Source organism: Pseudonaja textilis, chromosome 12 (genome assembly GCF_049901715.1).
Source record: "Pseudonaja textilis isolate UNSWEBS1 chromosome 12, rPseTex1.2, whole genome shotgun sequence".
NCBI lineage: Eukaryota > Metazoa > Chordata > Lepidosauria > Squamata > Elapidae > Pseudonaja > Pseudonaja textilis.
Genome location: NC_142001.1, coordinates 17,707,511 through 17,722,459, shown reverse-complemented (window position 1 = coordinate 17,722,459; position 14,949 = coordinate 17,707,511). Strand labels below are relative to the sequence as shown.

Here is a 14,949-nt window from a genome sequence, read left to right as displayed (position 1 = left end):
GCTGGACTTGATGTGGTTTTAAAGAGGGGATCTGGAGCATACCCAACCTGTGAAAATTAGTGAGATAGATCACGAATAAGTTAGCTTTGTGCTAAGTAATGATAACCAGCACTAGGAATTGCACCCAGAAACGTATCAGCTAGTGTATTCCATGACATGGTGGTATTCTATACAGTTATCAAGATGTGCCTTTTACTACCCATGTTGTTGCATTCTGGACCCATTGCAGCTTCCAGTTGGTCTTCAAGGGAAGGACCCAGTAGAGTGCATTACAGGAGTCCAACTAAGGGAGGTGACTAAGATGTGAATAGTCACGCGCAGGAAAATGAACTCAACTACTACACAACATAGATTTAGGCTGCTACCTGTTCCTTAAGCATGAACCATGAGTCCAAGTGGAGCCCCAAGTCACATATTGGCTTTGGAGTACATACTTCTAATTCCAACGAGCTTTCTGGCTACCATGCCATGTTTGTTGGTAAACAGAGATCAGCACCATGGACAGGACTAAAGGAGGACATATTGATGGATGGACTATTGCAATGGAGATCTAAAGAGGGAGCACGATCCGGTTGACAATTCTTTCTACTGTTGTTAGAGATCCACCTTTATTAAAATGTAACTTGGGGACATCATGGTCAGTCTGTGCTTTTGCTGATACCCTTTCTCTACCCTCTCCTTCAAAATAAATACAGTAATGGTTGACTGACAATTATCTCCTCCCACTTATGACTATAACCTTGTTGCTTGCATCTTTACAGTTTATATTATTTTATTCCCTAGTATGATTTGATTGCTTATTTAGTAACCTATGACTATCACTAAGTGTTGTATCTTAAGATTCTTGATCAATGTTATTTTTTTTCTTTTTTCTTTGCACTGAGAACAAATGCACTAAAGACAAAATCCTTATGTGTCCAATCACACTTGAGCAAAAAAGAATTCTATTCTATTCCATTTCATTCTCTATTCTATTCTATTCTATTCTATTCTATTCTATTCTATTCTACTTTCTTGTTCCTTATTCTACTCTACTCTACTCTACTCTACTCTACTCTACTCTACTCTACATTCCAATAGCTATTGTATTCCATTCCATTCCACATATTCTATTCTATTCTATTCTATTCTATTCTATTCTATTCTATTCTACTCTACTCTACTCTACTCTACTCTATGACTGTTCAAAGTTGCAACTTAAATCTGTACTCACACAACTATCCCAGAATCTCCATGATCACACGACCATGTTTGGGCCAGTATTTACAATGCAACACCCTGGGATCACGGGATCACCATTTGTGACCTTCTGAGTTGATTCTGACAACCAAAGGGACATGTGAGGGGGCCGGATTCACTTAATGACCACATGATTCATTTAACAAGCACAGTGATTTACTTAGCTGGGGCAACGAACAAAAAAAAAGGTCCTAAAATTGGCACCACTCTCTTTCACAACTTCCTCGCTTAGCAACAGAAACCATAGCAACTTAAATCCTCTCCGGGGCACCTAAAAGGTCAACCCAACTGCACGCCGGAGCCCATGCTAAGGAACTCCATGCAAGACTTAAGATGCAATTCTGCATTCATCTGCTGGGATGACAAATTTATGTATGGCATTTATATGTCAGTCCCTGGGAAATTGGGTGGCATATAAACTTCATTTATTACAACACTGAAATGATGATTGTGTTCCTATTCAGCATATGAACATGAATATTCAGGAGCCTGTGGCTTCCAATCACACCTTCAGACTCCAAGCCCCATCATTCCCAGCCTGGCTGGGATCTCTGGAAGCTGGAATCCCACCCTTCACCATGGAGACCCTTCGCCTAGGAGACACTCTCTCTCTCTCTCTCTCTCCCCCTTTATATGTATGTATGTATGTATGTATGTATATATACATAGGAGCCTCTCTAGGAATTTCCATGCTGGGAGAGACGCTTTCCTTTTTCTTTTCTTCAAGCGCCACCTACCGGTCACGTGACGAGCGACGAGCGGAGAGGCCGGCAGAGGCGCGGTCAGCTGACCGGAAAGGGTTTCCTTCGCGTCCTTCTCGAGGGCTGGAAAAGGAGAAGAAGGAGGAGCCGCCGTTCGGCCATGGAGCGCTACGAGAAGGCGGCGCTCAACGCGCTTTCGGCCCCCGAGGCCCGGTGAGGACGGGAAGCCGGCCGGGGGGGAAGCCGCTCCCGGGGCTGGGAGAGCCTCCATCCCGGAGGGCGGGGAGGAAGGAGGAATTAATTTGAGTCCCTGTTTCAAAATGGAGGGTCTCCCCCCAAACGCCCCCCCCCATCCGGCATATCTGGGGCTTCCTCCTCCTCATAGAGGAAGGAGGGTTCGGTTGCTTGGATGGAAAAGTGGAAAATTAGCAATTACTCCCAGAAAATTTAGGTTATGGTATCCTGAATATTTTCTATATATTCTATATATATGTGGTATTTTCTGAGTGTGTATGTGTACATATATACATACACACACATACACATAAATATACACACACAAGCACACATATGTATATATGTATGTGTGTGTATATATATAATACACACACACAGAGGCCATTGGTTAATGTTATATAGAAGCACATATGTCCTTAACAGTAGTTTTACACTCTGATAATGTTAGCAGAGGCTAACAAAAGCTTAGTGAACAATATATTTTTTTTGTTCCAGAGATAGGGATGTCTCTCTCTTCCTCCTCCAGTCATGTTAGCTCAGGAATTCTGGGAATTGAAATCCACAAGTCTTAAACTTGCCAAGTTTGAAGAGCCTTGGTGTAGGGTCTCCTGCTTGGGTGGGGTGGGGGTGGGTGGGATGGACTAGATGACCTACAAGGTTCTTTTCGATTCTGTTAAATCTGTAAAAAAAAATCTCTATTACATATGGTAAAGCAGGGTGGAATGGAGCAAGAAATGTCTGTCTTTTCTTAAAAGAAAAAAGGCAATAAGAGGTATCGTAGGCCATGTTAAATGTTAATATTACAAGATATGTTACAAAGTTGGTTTTCAATTACATGCATTTTTGGAAAGTAGAACTAGGAGGCAGTATATAAAGTTTGTATAAAAATGTCTGCAAATTGTCTAAGTTCAGAAATGATGAGCCAAGGTCAACTTCTGAGGTTTCTGGATGAATCCAGAGTTTTCCAGCCCCAATCTTATTATATTAGTATATTTTTTAAGATCTAACACTGGATCTGTCAAGTCTTATCAAGATAGTTTCATTTCTAAGCAGAAAACAGTGAGTGTGGATCAGTTTTCACTGACACTGGTTCCTGTGTAGGTTTTAAAATTCAAAATTGGTGTGTCAGTTTATTTTGGTATAAATAAAAGGTTTGCCTAACTTAGCAAGTATATTCACTGGTAATAAGGCAAGTAAATATGTAGACATCTCAAAACCCAGCTTCAATTCAAATTAATTTGCTCTGCAAAAAAAAGATTGCCTTAAAACTTTTTAATCTATGGTAGATGATAACTAGGGCCCAATTCAACCCAATGTCTTGGTAATGCTTTAAAAAAATAAAACATTCCTTTCTAAAGCAATTGCTCTGCTCTATTTGGTACATAATTATTTTTCTTTGTTGTGACTTTTTTGTAGAAGCGAAGTTTCATTAGCCTCAACTCTAAGGACAATGCTGTTCTTCACAGCTTTAATGATTATGTTACCAATTGGATTGTATTTCTCAACAAAGGCGTATATATTTGAAGGTAATTGTGTTTCTTTTATACTTTTTTTTAAAAAACTACGTCTCTCTAGGTCAGTATATTCCAGCAGTGTTTGTCAACCTTGGCAACTTGAAGATGTGTGAACTTCATGCTGGCAAGGGAATTCTGGGAGTTGAAATCCACATACCTTTAAAGTTGCCAAAGCTGAGAAACATTGCATTGTGGTCTCTTATTAAAACATAAATAATGTATACCTTATTACATGGTATTAAGCAGCTGCTTTTTTACTTTTGAATGATAAAGGTTTGAAATAACTTCGGGAACATTAGACATGTTTCACTGCTGGTTATGTCACAATCTCCGATTATCAAAACATGGAAGAATATATCTGTTTGTACACATTATGTAAGTTTTCATTGTTTTTGTCTTTTTGTTGTTGTTTTCCAGGTACCTTTGGAATGTCCAACAGAGACAGCTACTTTTATGCTGCAATTGTTGCCGTCGTTGCTGTACACATTGTCCTTGCTCTTTTTGTGTATGTAGCATGGAATGAAGGCTCCCGGCAGTGGCGGGAGGGCAAGCAGGACTAAGAGGGGTGAATGGCTGCCTGACAGACAAAGGAAGATTTGTAGGATGTGGTGCAAGCCTCAAAGACTTTCAGAAGTCCCTGTTTGAATTGGATGAGATTGGTGGGACGGAAACGTTTTGTTTTGTTTGTATGAATCCGTGATTTCAGGAGTCCCAAAATTTAGCAGAGCTGGGAAAAACCAGCAAGAGGAGCAATTGAGAACTGTTTAGAAAACGTTGATAAATTTTCTAGACAAAAACGTGCCATTTCTGCACTGTAAGTAATAATGACTTTGGAATCCCACCTCTAGATAATGTTTTCAGTAGACTTGGCCATATCAAGGTAATTTTGGAGCTTCCAGTATCAGTGAAACGGATTCGATTCTTATGTCCCCTGGAGGGAGATCAATTTTTGGATTCAATCTGACATTGGAATGGTTTGTCTGAACAGCTGAGAAACGCAGGAGTTATTGGAACGGGTGTTTATTTTGTTTGATGGCAGAACATTAATGCCAAGTTGAACCAGACCATATGTGGTAGCTTTACATGTAAGATTCCCCGTCCCCCGCCCCGAAAATTAGATATCAAGTTTTGTCAAATGCCATGATTTTGAATACAGTTTTTCTGTTATTCACTACCAAGGAGTGAATTCCCTTAAGTGGAAGACTTTGTTTAATAGACCAAGATATAAATCCATTTATGACCCAATTTCAGAATCCTACAAATGTTATTTGGCCATCCAAAGGGTCTCCGTGTTGAAATTTAAAATTTGTTTTGCCACGTGTTCTTTGGGTTGATCAATTGCTACTTTCAGCATCTTTCTCTTGGCAGCCTGTTAATTTGCTGCCTTAATGTCTTGCAAAGAAAAGACCCCACTGCAGTAACATTATTCCTCTTTTATTGCTGCTGAAAATCATGGACATGGTGCGTTGGAATGACTTTGAAATTGGAATTCGGCCTGAACTTCCAGTTTGCCAAATTTGGCGGTGGGGGAGGGAATTCTCTTGTAATATGTTGTACATTATTTGTTGCTGAAATAATGAACATTTTCTTCCTCACCCCTTTTCATTGGTGAGATGATTGGATATCCACCTGGTGCTGCTGCAAAGCTGCCTCTGGCAGGAATGGGATTTTTTTTTTGAGGTACAGGATTTTCTTCACAAGTAATGTGTGGTTCCCACAAATTGGTGGAATGAACTTTTCACAAATGTTGATCAGGAGCCGTGCTTGCTTCAAAATTGAATTATTCCCCTTAAATCTTGATTCTTTTGGATTTCTAGTTTTCTTCCTGTTGCAAAGATTACCAGTGATTTTTGGGACTTAAAATGGCTCAGTGAGATTTTCCCAGAGAGAGAGAGAGAAAAAAAATCCTCTTTTCCATTCAGATCAAACACTGGAAATATTTCAGGTCTGAATTCAGTGATGATTTTCAAGTTAAGGATGCTGCAAAAATGGTTTGCATTTTGTCAGCAAAAGCTTCCAAGTTGTGTAGCTGGTGCTTGTGTTGCACTACAATGACCTCATGGCCCTTTTAAATTCCACCTTTTTCTACTACACGGCTGATCTTATTTTCTCCTCTCTGATCGATTAAATTTATGTTACGTATTGCAAATGCTGCATTTAGAGTCAAAATGCAGGCCTAACAGATTCACTGCTGAGCCCAAAGAATTGAAATGGCCGTGTATTAGTTTCTGAATGATCCCTTGATAGTCAACGAGTTGTAAATATTGTACCATCAGCACTTCTCCGACGTTGATCGCTTCCTTATCAATTGGCTGGTCTGGGTGTATATTACGGGATGTATCTGTGGTATATGCTTGCACTGAACTCTAACCAAGGCTATGATTGGGCTTTACATGTTGCACTAAACGATTGGTTTTTGACCTAGCACGTTGTGTGAGACCCAATCATTAAGGTATAGAAACTGTGATTTCTGATTTCAGGTTTTGTGCAAGCCCAGTTGTCTAATTTATACAATAAATTGAGTAAATCATGTGTGATGTGATCCAAGCCTGCATTTTCTTCAGATGGGAGAACTAATTCTCAACAGAGCCATGGAATATACAACTGTCTTCAACCTGTTACCTTGTGGATCTCCAAAATTTTGCACTTTTAAGACCTTTGTAGATTTCAACTTCCAGAATTCCCCAGCTTAGCATGGCCGGCTGGGGAATTCTGAGAATTCCACAATTCTTAAAGTTGCCAGATTCTCCCCCCTTGCTCTAGATGTTAGTGTTTGGAACTATGGGCGTGGTAGCTGGGAACTGGAAGAAATTACAACCCTGACAACATCTGGAATCAATTCTTGAAAGATTTCCAGCATAGATACGCTTTCATTTTGACTCTTGTTTAGTTCCTGTTTTCTTGGTGCTCTCTGAGCTTGCTTTTTTCCACTCAGTGACAGTAAACAGCACTCCTTACTAGCACTGATGATGTTACCTAGTTGGGTCATGAAACGTCTGCAAGAAAACAGGCAAACTCAGAGACCACCACCGACCCCTCATTTCAATCTTGAGCTACAAATACTTTCCTTTATTGGTACTTCCTGCTTCTTGGCGGCATGTGAGTTATTTCCTGCAGACAACGGGTATCTGATTCATAGAATCATGAGTCCTGAAGTCTTTTGGTTCACCTCCTCTGCCCAGGGTATGAATTCTCAAACCGCCCCAAAGGATTCATTGATCAACCTTTGGTTCAAAACTTCCAGTGATGGAGCCCCACAGCTGGCTGTTCAGAAGCAGTCAAGAATAAACCAACATCACCTTCCGATCACAATTTAATAGATTACGATCCTTTCCAGCTCTGTTAAGGATAATGTGCTTGGGAGGACAGAGTGATGTACAACAAGCATTTGTCATTGGGTGGGTTGGAAGGAAAGGGTTGTGTGCGGAGCTGGCAGCAGAGTTGGACAGTAGTGAGGAGGTTGGGGAGGAACCTGGGCCAGTCCTGGAGGCTGAGGAGGGCTCGGATGAGGGCTCTGCCTCAGAGGCAGAGATGGGGCCAGGGCTGCCTGACAGTTATCAGCTGCCTTCAGAGTTGGAGATCAGTGGGGCAGAAAACCAGTGAGATGTCCTTGATGCCCTCTGAGCTTGGTTGTTTTCTTGCAGATGTTTCATGACCCAACTAGGTAACGTCATCAGTGCTAGAAGAGAGAGAAGTTGGCTCTTTTTATATACTAGGCAAGGTCATCAGTGCTAGAGGGGAGAGGGGTGCGCAGAGCGGGGGAGCAAGAGGAGGAGGACCGTGGGGTCCTCGGTGCTCTCTGAGCTTGGTTGCTTTCTCGCAGACGTTTCATGACCCAACAAGGCAACATCATCAGGGGAGAGGGGTGTGTAGAGAGAAGGAGAACAACTGGGGTTCCTTGGTGCTCTCTGAGGTTGGTTGCTTTCTTGCAAACGTTTCCTGACTCAGCCTAGTGATGAGTGATGGTGTTACCTAGTTTGAGTCACGAAACGCCTGTAAAAAAAAACACACCAGGGTCAGAGAGCGCCAAGGACCCCTCGATAAAAATGCTTCTAGCCCCTAGGGGTCACTCTTGAGCTTCAGCATGGTGGGATAATTAAGGTGAATAAAAGTGCTGTTCTGGTCAGCTCTTCCTTAAGAACAAGACGTCTGTCCTTGCAATTTAAAAACCAAAAGTCAACACCTTTAGCTTTACCTCGTTGCCGTGGGCCTACGCAGCTTAATTTTTCACAGTCTCATTCTTGTCCCTCTGTGTGCTCAAAAGCCAGACAGTGTCTTAACTAAGTTAATTTTTAAAAGGGAAAAATACAGGGAATTCTGGGGCAGCATGGTTATACCCTATTTGCAGTGTCCTATGGTCACATGACTGATTTATTACCTGTTTTGCCATAAATCAGGGAATACACCCGCCCCAACACTCCCACCAATTGGCTATAATGGGTTTGCTTCATGACTGCAACATTCATTTAACAACTGTAGCCTTCACTTAATGTCCACCTCAAAAACATTGGTAAAATTGGGTCACGGTTACATGGTGCAGGGGTGGCCAACTTTTTGCACCTCAGGGACTATCAAACTCAGAATTTTAAATCCCGCGGACCAGAGACCCTGGGAAAATCCCCCCAAAAAGTCTGCAGGAAAATCTCCCACCCCGTTTTCCTAACGATCGATCGTTCTTTATTTGGGATCGCAGGATACTGTCTCCAGCTCCAATCTCAGGGGGAAAGCAGCCGAAGCAGCAGAAGTCTTTCTTTCTCTCCCCCAAACTCCGCCAGAAATGAGTCTTTGCCGGCTCAGCCTCTTGGAGCAGGAGGCTTTGCAGGGTCCCAAAGTCTCCTTTCTGGCGGAGTTTGGGGGAGAGAAAGGAAGACTTTTGCTGCTTTCCTTGTGTGCAGCCAAAAGCAGAAGAAGAAAGAAGCGGAAAGAAGCAACCCGGGGGCCAGACCAGGCGTGTGGGGCAAATTCCCCCCCTCCGCATTTTCCCCCCTCCCCTCACTACCTCGTGTTGTTCCAATGCAAGCGACACAAACTTTGTGTTCCCACGGGCCATGTGGGCAGCGCAGCCTTGTGTTCCCGCGCAGCCTGGATTAATTGCTTTGGGGGTGACGTTTCTCTGTGGGCCACCAAAATTTTCTCGCGGACCACCAGTGGTTCCCAGCCCACTGCTTGGCGACTACTGACATGGTGACCTACTTCACCACCACACCTGAACGACCATTATTCTGGGCTCGGTTACAGTCGTAAGTCGAGGATTCTATACCCCTGTAAGTCGCCTTGAGTCGCCATGCGCGAGTGGGCGGCAATATAAATTTTCTAATAAATAATAAATTCAAAAAAAAAATGCCCGTGTTGTGTTCTGAATCCGTGCCAAAGCCAACAAACCCCCGTTTCACCTGGACATGTCCATAAAAGCTTTTAAAGAGTGGAGCTTAATTCAAAGAACTTTTTTATTTTGTCTTAGGATCGTGGTGCAATCCTGCCCCTCCCTCCCTCATCTTAAAATGCTACTTACTTTTCCTTTACACGGAAAAGAGAATCGAACTTTACTAGGGGTAGTCAAACTGGGAAACAGTTGGGATTTCCTTCTGCCCAGGGATGCCACATTGCTCGTGTCTCAGCAGTGCTTGTCGGGGGGGGTCCAGTAATTGTATGTTTGTTGGCTGGAAGACGCTGGGGGAGGACCGGGTGGGGACGGACACAGAAGCGACAGAAAAAGAGCAGTCATTTCCCAGCACAATATTGTATAAAACAATAATTTCCGTAAACAGGTTGGAAGATGCTGGGAACGGAGTCGCTGCAATAGAATAATTATTGCGTGTGCATTGCCGTCTCCGGGTTTGTGCCTGTTTGCTTGCAGATGAAAAGACAAACAAGCTAACTAAACCATAGAGGGAAAGCGCTTTTGTTTTCCTAAGGAGCTAGTGAGAGGATGAAGGATTAAAAAGCTGCATAGTTTTGGTTACAATGGGCCACGGGGAAGAGAGAGAGAGAGAAAGAAACCTTCCACTTTGGAAGAAATTGACGTGACTCAACGTTATTTAAGGGAACGTAACCTCGATAAAAAGATTTAGAAAAGCTTTGCGGCCTCAGCAGGCCTTCATCTTGTCTGCCAGCATTTATCTATTTTTTTTTTTTTCTATTTTAGAGCATTCAGGAAAAGAGACTTGAATTGTTCTTAGCTTCTGGCTACAAGTGAAGAAAGCCACTCTAATCTCCTGCAGAGGAATATACTGTCCGGGCTCCTTTTTTTTCTCTCTCTCTCTTAATTCAAGCCAGTCATTCAAGAGGCTCTGGTTGTAAAAACAAATGAAGAAGCGGAATGTAAATAGGCTAAAAAAATAAATAAAAATAAAACGCAGTTAAGATTCGAATCGGGTTGCAAAACCAACCTTGTTTAAAACCAAGGTCTGTTAGCTCCTCTTTGCAGAAAGCAGCCATTAAGCGCTGACTCAACTCTTACGGGTTCCTAGCAGGTGATGGCTTGGCTTTACAGATTAGCAGAGTTGGAAGGGACCTTGTAGGTCATCTAGTCCAACCCCCCGCCCAAGCAGGAGACCCTACACCATTTCTGACATGGCAATCCGGTCTCTTCTTGAAAGCCTCCACGGATGAAGCTCCCACAACTGCTGAAGACAACTTCTGTTCCATCAGTGGATTGTTTTCACTGTTAATGGACCATTACTCTGGTCTAGGCCAGTCTATTATGTAGGAATTGCCCAAAGCCCTTTTCATGACATCATCACCCAGCAAGGCTCAACCAAGCCTGGGACTCAGGACAGCCTACAGTGCTGCCCCTGCATGGTCCCATGGGAGTCTGACAGCCAATCAGAATACAAGCTCAAATTCAAATCCCAACAGAGGGCATAAAACCCAGGAACTCTTAGCATGTCTGCCCTTTTTCTTTCACCCAGGAGCCGCAAGGCATGTGGTCCTGTCCACCATTAAACCATCTTTCCAAACAGCCTCCATGTTCCCAGTGTTTTTCTTCCCCACTTGGAACTGAACCCAGAAGGCTATTTCTTCCAACACATCCAAGCACCTTATTCGTAGATACAGAATAAACAGGATGATAAATTGGGGGTCTTTGTTAGCTTCTGTTGCTTGAAGAGTTGCAGGGCTATTTTAAAGAAAGTAAGGTCACCGTATGCCATACCAAACCTCCCCCCCCATAACAAAATAAATCCTTTTTTCTCCCTGCCCAAAATAAATCCATTTTTTTTTTATTATTTTCAAGGACAGAATGTTCCGAGAATGTCTTGTTGGCGACTCGGGCATAGTGGTGATCAGAAAAAGGAAATTTGTCCTGTTTTTCTGCTATGCTTAAAAGGTCTAAATTGGTCCTTTTTTTCTCCCCCTGTAAATGCAGCCCAGGCAGTTGGCTTGAATCAAAAGCAATTCAGGTTCTGAATGGTAACACAGAATAAAAGCCAAAGGCAATCTCAAGGTTTAGTTTCTTGAATGAGGAGGAGGAGAAGGAGAAGAAAAACCAGCAGAAATTTTGGAAAAATGGGGAAAAAAGAAAGGAAAGCTCTTACTGAGATTAGCTGAGTTTTATTTGGAAATGAAATTATTTAATTGAGAAGAACGAGCCCAGAACAATTTGTTTGTGCTTTAGCTGCATCACTATATTATTATTGTTGTTGTTGTTGTTGTTATTATTATTATTATTATTATTATTAATGCAATACTGCAGAATTTTACATTGCTGTTGTACAAAAGATAATCTATGTTGAAAGCCTATTTTGCAAACCTTATACAGCAAAGCTTTTAAAGTTACATAACGTCCTTCAAATTTGACATTTGCATTTGGTTTTTACATTATACAGAATCACAGTGTGGATTTTTTGGCACCCAAAATCCAGATTTCTCTCCGGCAAAAAAAATTTTTTTGCAGCACATCTTTAACCTGAGCAGAAAAATGTATCTCAGTTTTATAGTAATTTCCTTTCGATTTCTTCCCGTGTACCTTGATTGTGCCCTCTGTTAATGCAATTTAGGATTGCATCGGCTTTTTTGGGGTGGGGCCCCATTTCTCATTCTCTAGAAGATACCAATTTCCTGGTTTCTTCCATCTCAATCGGATTTGTGCTCACCCATAGTAACTCATTGTTACCATCACCTTAGTAAGACCACACTTAGAGTATTGCATCCGGTTTTGTTCACTACACTATAAAAAAAGATGTTGAGACTCTTAGAAAGGGTGAAGAGAAGAGCAACCAGGATGATGGAGGCTCAAACATACGATGAACGGTTTCAGGAACTGGGCCTGGCTGGTCTAGGGAAGAGAAGGACCAGGGGAGACAGGAGAGGAGTCTTCCAATATCTGAGTGGCTGCCACAGAGAGGAGGAGGGGGTCAAGCTATTCTCCAAAGCACCCAAAGGCCAGACAAGGAATAATAGATGGAAACTGAACAAGGAGAGATTCAACCTGGAAATAAGGAGAAACTTTCTGAAAGGGAGAACAATCAACCCATGGAACAGAAGTTGCCCTTGGAAGTTGTGGGAGCACCATCACTTGGGACTTTCAAGAAGAGATTGGACTGCCATCTGTCAGAAATGGTGTAGGGTCTCCCGCTTGGGCGAGGGGTTGGACTAGATGACCTACAAGGTCCCTTCCAACTCTGTTATTCTATTCCACTGTGATCCCATGCTGTACATTCAATAAGATTTGTTTTCTCCAGCTGTTACAAGGAATGGAAGCCCAGTAGATGAAAACGCTGAAGTGAATCCCACAATAGCTTTGTCAGGGTGCATTTTAGAGAGGCAACATGAGCATACGATTTAACACAAAAATGGAATTTGCCCCAAATAGTGTGTGGTCCTTAAAACCTCTGAATCACGGTGCTGATGAGACAGATTTGATTTAACGGTTTATTTCCGTGCCAGGCCTTTGGGATGTATATGTCTGCCTCCCTGTGAAGCATGTCTTGGTAAGCAGCAATTTAACTCTGATCAGCAATTCTGACACCATATTTACTGCAATGATCTTGGCTTTCCACCCATGCCACACACATCCCTATGTAAACGGGAGGTGTTGCCTTGTTTCCCCCTGAAATCAACAAGAGTTTTGCCATTTGTTACGGGAAAGAACTCAGATCAGAGAAGAAGAAGAAAAAAAAAAACTTCCATGCACATAAGCCGAAAACAGCATTGCCCGAATGAAATCCTTCCTCCACCTGTTGTTTTTCCCTCTTTGAAGTCGGCAAAGTGTCACAACACATCACAGCCCTCTGGAGTAACAATTTATTTGTCCGCACTAATGTCCTTCAAGAACGTCTCAAATGAAGAGGCATCGTTAAGGGACTGGGCGTGTACTTCCAATTATACTGAATAATATTTAACGTCTACTAGTTTTTCCTCTCTTTTTTTTAACAATAAAACCTTCCCACGGTGGCTTAAGAAGAAATTTAAAACAAATAGAATCAATCAATCAATCAATATTGAAAGAATAAATCCCCCCCCCCTTCCCAATTCTATCTTAAAGAATGCCAGCTGGAGATTTCTGGTAGTTGAAATCTATCCATTATAAGACATGCTGAATGAGGAATTCTGGGAGTTGAAGTCCAGCCACCTTAAAGCATGCCAGCTAGGGAATTCTGGGAGTCGAGATCCACAGCATTTTAAAACATGCCGGCTGGAGAATTCTGGGAGTCGAAATCCAACCATTTAAAAACCTGCTGAGTGAGGAACTCCGGGAGTTGAAAATCTACCCCATCTTAAAGAGCATGTCACCTAGGGGATTCTGGGAGTTGAAGTCCACCCCATCTTAAAAAGCATGCCAGCTGGCGAACTCTAGGAGATGGAAGTCTTCAAGCTACATTGGCCTAGATAATTGGTGGTTTAGCATGTGAGACCAATCGAGACTTCCCTTCAAGTCGTAATCTTGATTTATTTGCCGATAACGTGCCAATCATGTATGTCATAACAGTTTTGGCTTTAGTGTGTGTGAAAAGAGTCCCTTGCTGGCTTGGCCTTTGAGACTAGCTGGTGTCTTCTATAAGGATGCTCGCAGAAGACACTTGGGTAAGCCTGTCACCTCTGGGCTGCTTTCCCATTGCAGTTAACCCTATTTTGACCAGCCTTAGCTGCTTCCCCCTCCTCCTCCTCTTCCTCCTCCTCCTCGAAAGAGAGAGGAAAATAAAGGTCACACATAAAGGGGCAATTTCAGCAATTAAAAGCAAACCACTTTCGCTCCCGAGCAGCGTAAAATCTAGGCCAAGTTTCTTTTTTGTGGAAGAAAAGAATATAAAGCATCGCCAGCAACAGGCAACGAAACTAGTGGAAGGCGCCTCCTTGGATGGCTCAGCACGCTTTCCTGAAAAGAAGCGCTGTTATGTCGCCTTGCAGCCTCCCTTCTTCCCATTATGTCCTGTTGTGTTCAGACACCCCCCCGGGGCCTTGCAGTTTCACCCTGGATGCAAAGTGGGTGGGGAACCCCACAAAGTTTTTGGGGCTTGCTGGCCAGAGAAACTGGGGCAGCAATATAACTCCAGAAGGAACCACAAAGGAAGGAGGGGCAAGGTTTGTGTTAACTCTGTCGGGGACAATCTTAGGTCTGGTTTCAAAACCACGACATTTGCCCCGTTCTTTTATTATTATCAAGATTTTCACTTTATATATAAAAGCAAAATGCCCCTCGTGCATCATCACAAAATCTCCAGAACCTTAAAGCCTACAAAATTTGAAATTTGGCACCTATGTTCCTCTTGGCTTCTAGGTGCTCACTAAGAAAGGATTGTTCAAAAGGACCATCAGAGCATTAGTATTTCCTATATGATCATTATTAACACGCTCTGATGCTAAGGAGTTCTACTCCTCCTCCCCACCTGAAAAGAAATCTCTTCCAAATGCAAAACACAAGCAGAGGAGAGGAGTTTCAGTTTCACAGCACCAAGCAGTTTTAGTATGGAACAGTTGAGCTAAGCCACGCCCAGGCTCCTTGCTGTCTCCTTCTTGCTCACACAGCAAATATCCTTTCAGTTTCCAAACAGCCCTCAACTCTCTCTCACTGACAGGACGCTAGGCAGATGAATACCGATGGATCCTGGTAGGTAGAGGCAGAATTTTTCCCCCTTATTGTCCTCCCCAAAAACTAAGCCCGACCACTTAGTTTCGTAGCGAAGCGTGGGTATCGAGCTAGTATTACATAGGCATATCAATGCATGAATAGTGTGACACCTGGGTGCCATACATTTCAGTAGAGATAAAATAATATTAATCATAGTTCTCACATTCATCCAGCTTATATATTTCTAGTA

At 42.6% G+C, this 14,949-nt stretch overlaps 1 protein-coding gene across 1 annotated transcript; it reads left to right on the top strand.

Moving 5' to 3' along the window:
* The first annotated feature begins 2,058 nt into the window (after nt 1-2,058).
* VMA21 (vacuolar ATPase assembly factor VMA21) lies at nt 2,059-6,223 on the top strand. Its single transcript, XM_026702869.2, has 3 exons — nt 2,059-2,153; nt 3,594-3,703; nt 4,109-6,223. The coding sequence occupies exons 1-3, from the start codon at nt 2,101-2,103 to the stop codon at nt 4,249-4,251; spliced, it is 306 nt and encodes a 101-aa protein (XP_026558654.1). The 5' UTR covers nt 2,059-2,100; the 3' UTR covers nt 4,252-6,223.
* The last annotated feature ends 8,726 nt before the right edge of the window (nt 6,224-14,949 follow it).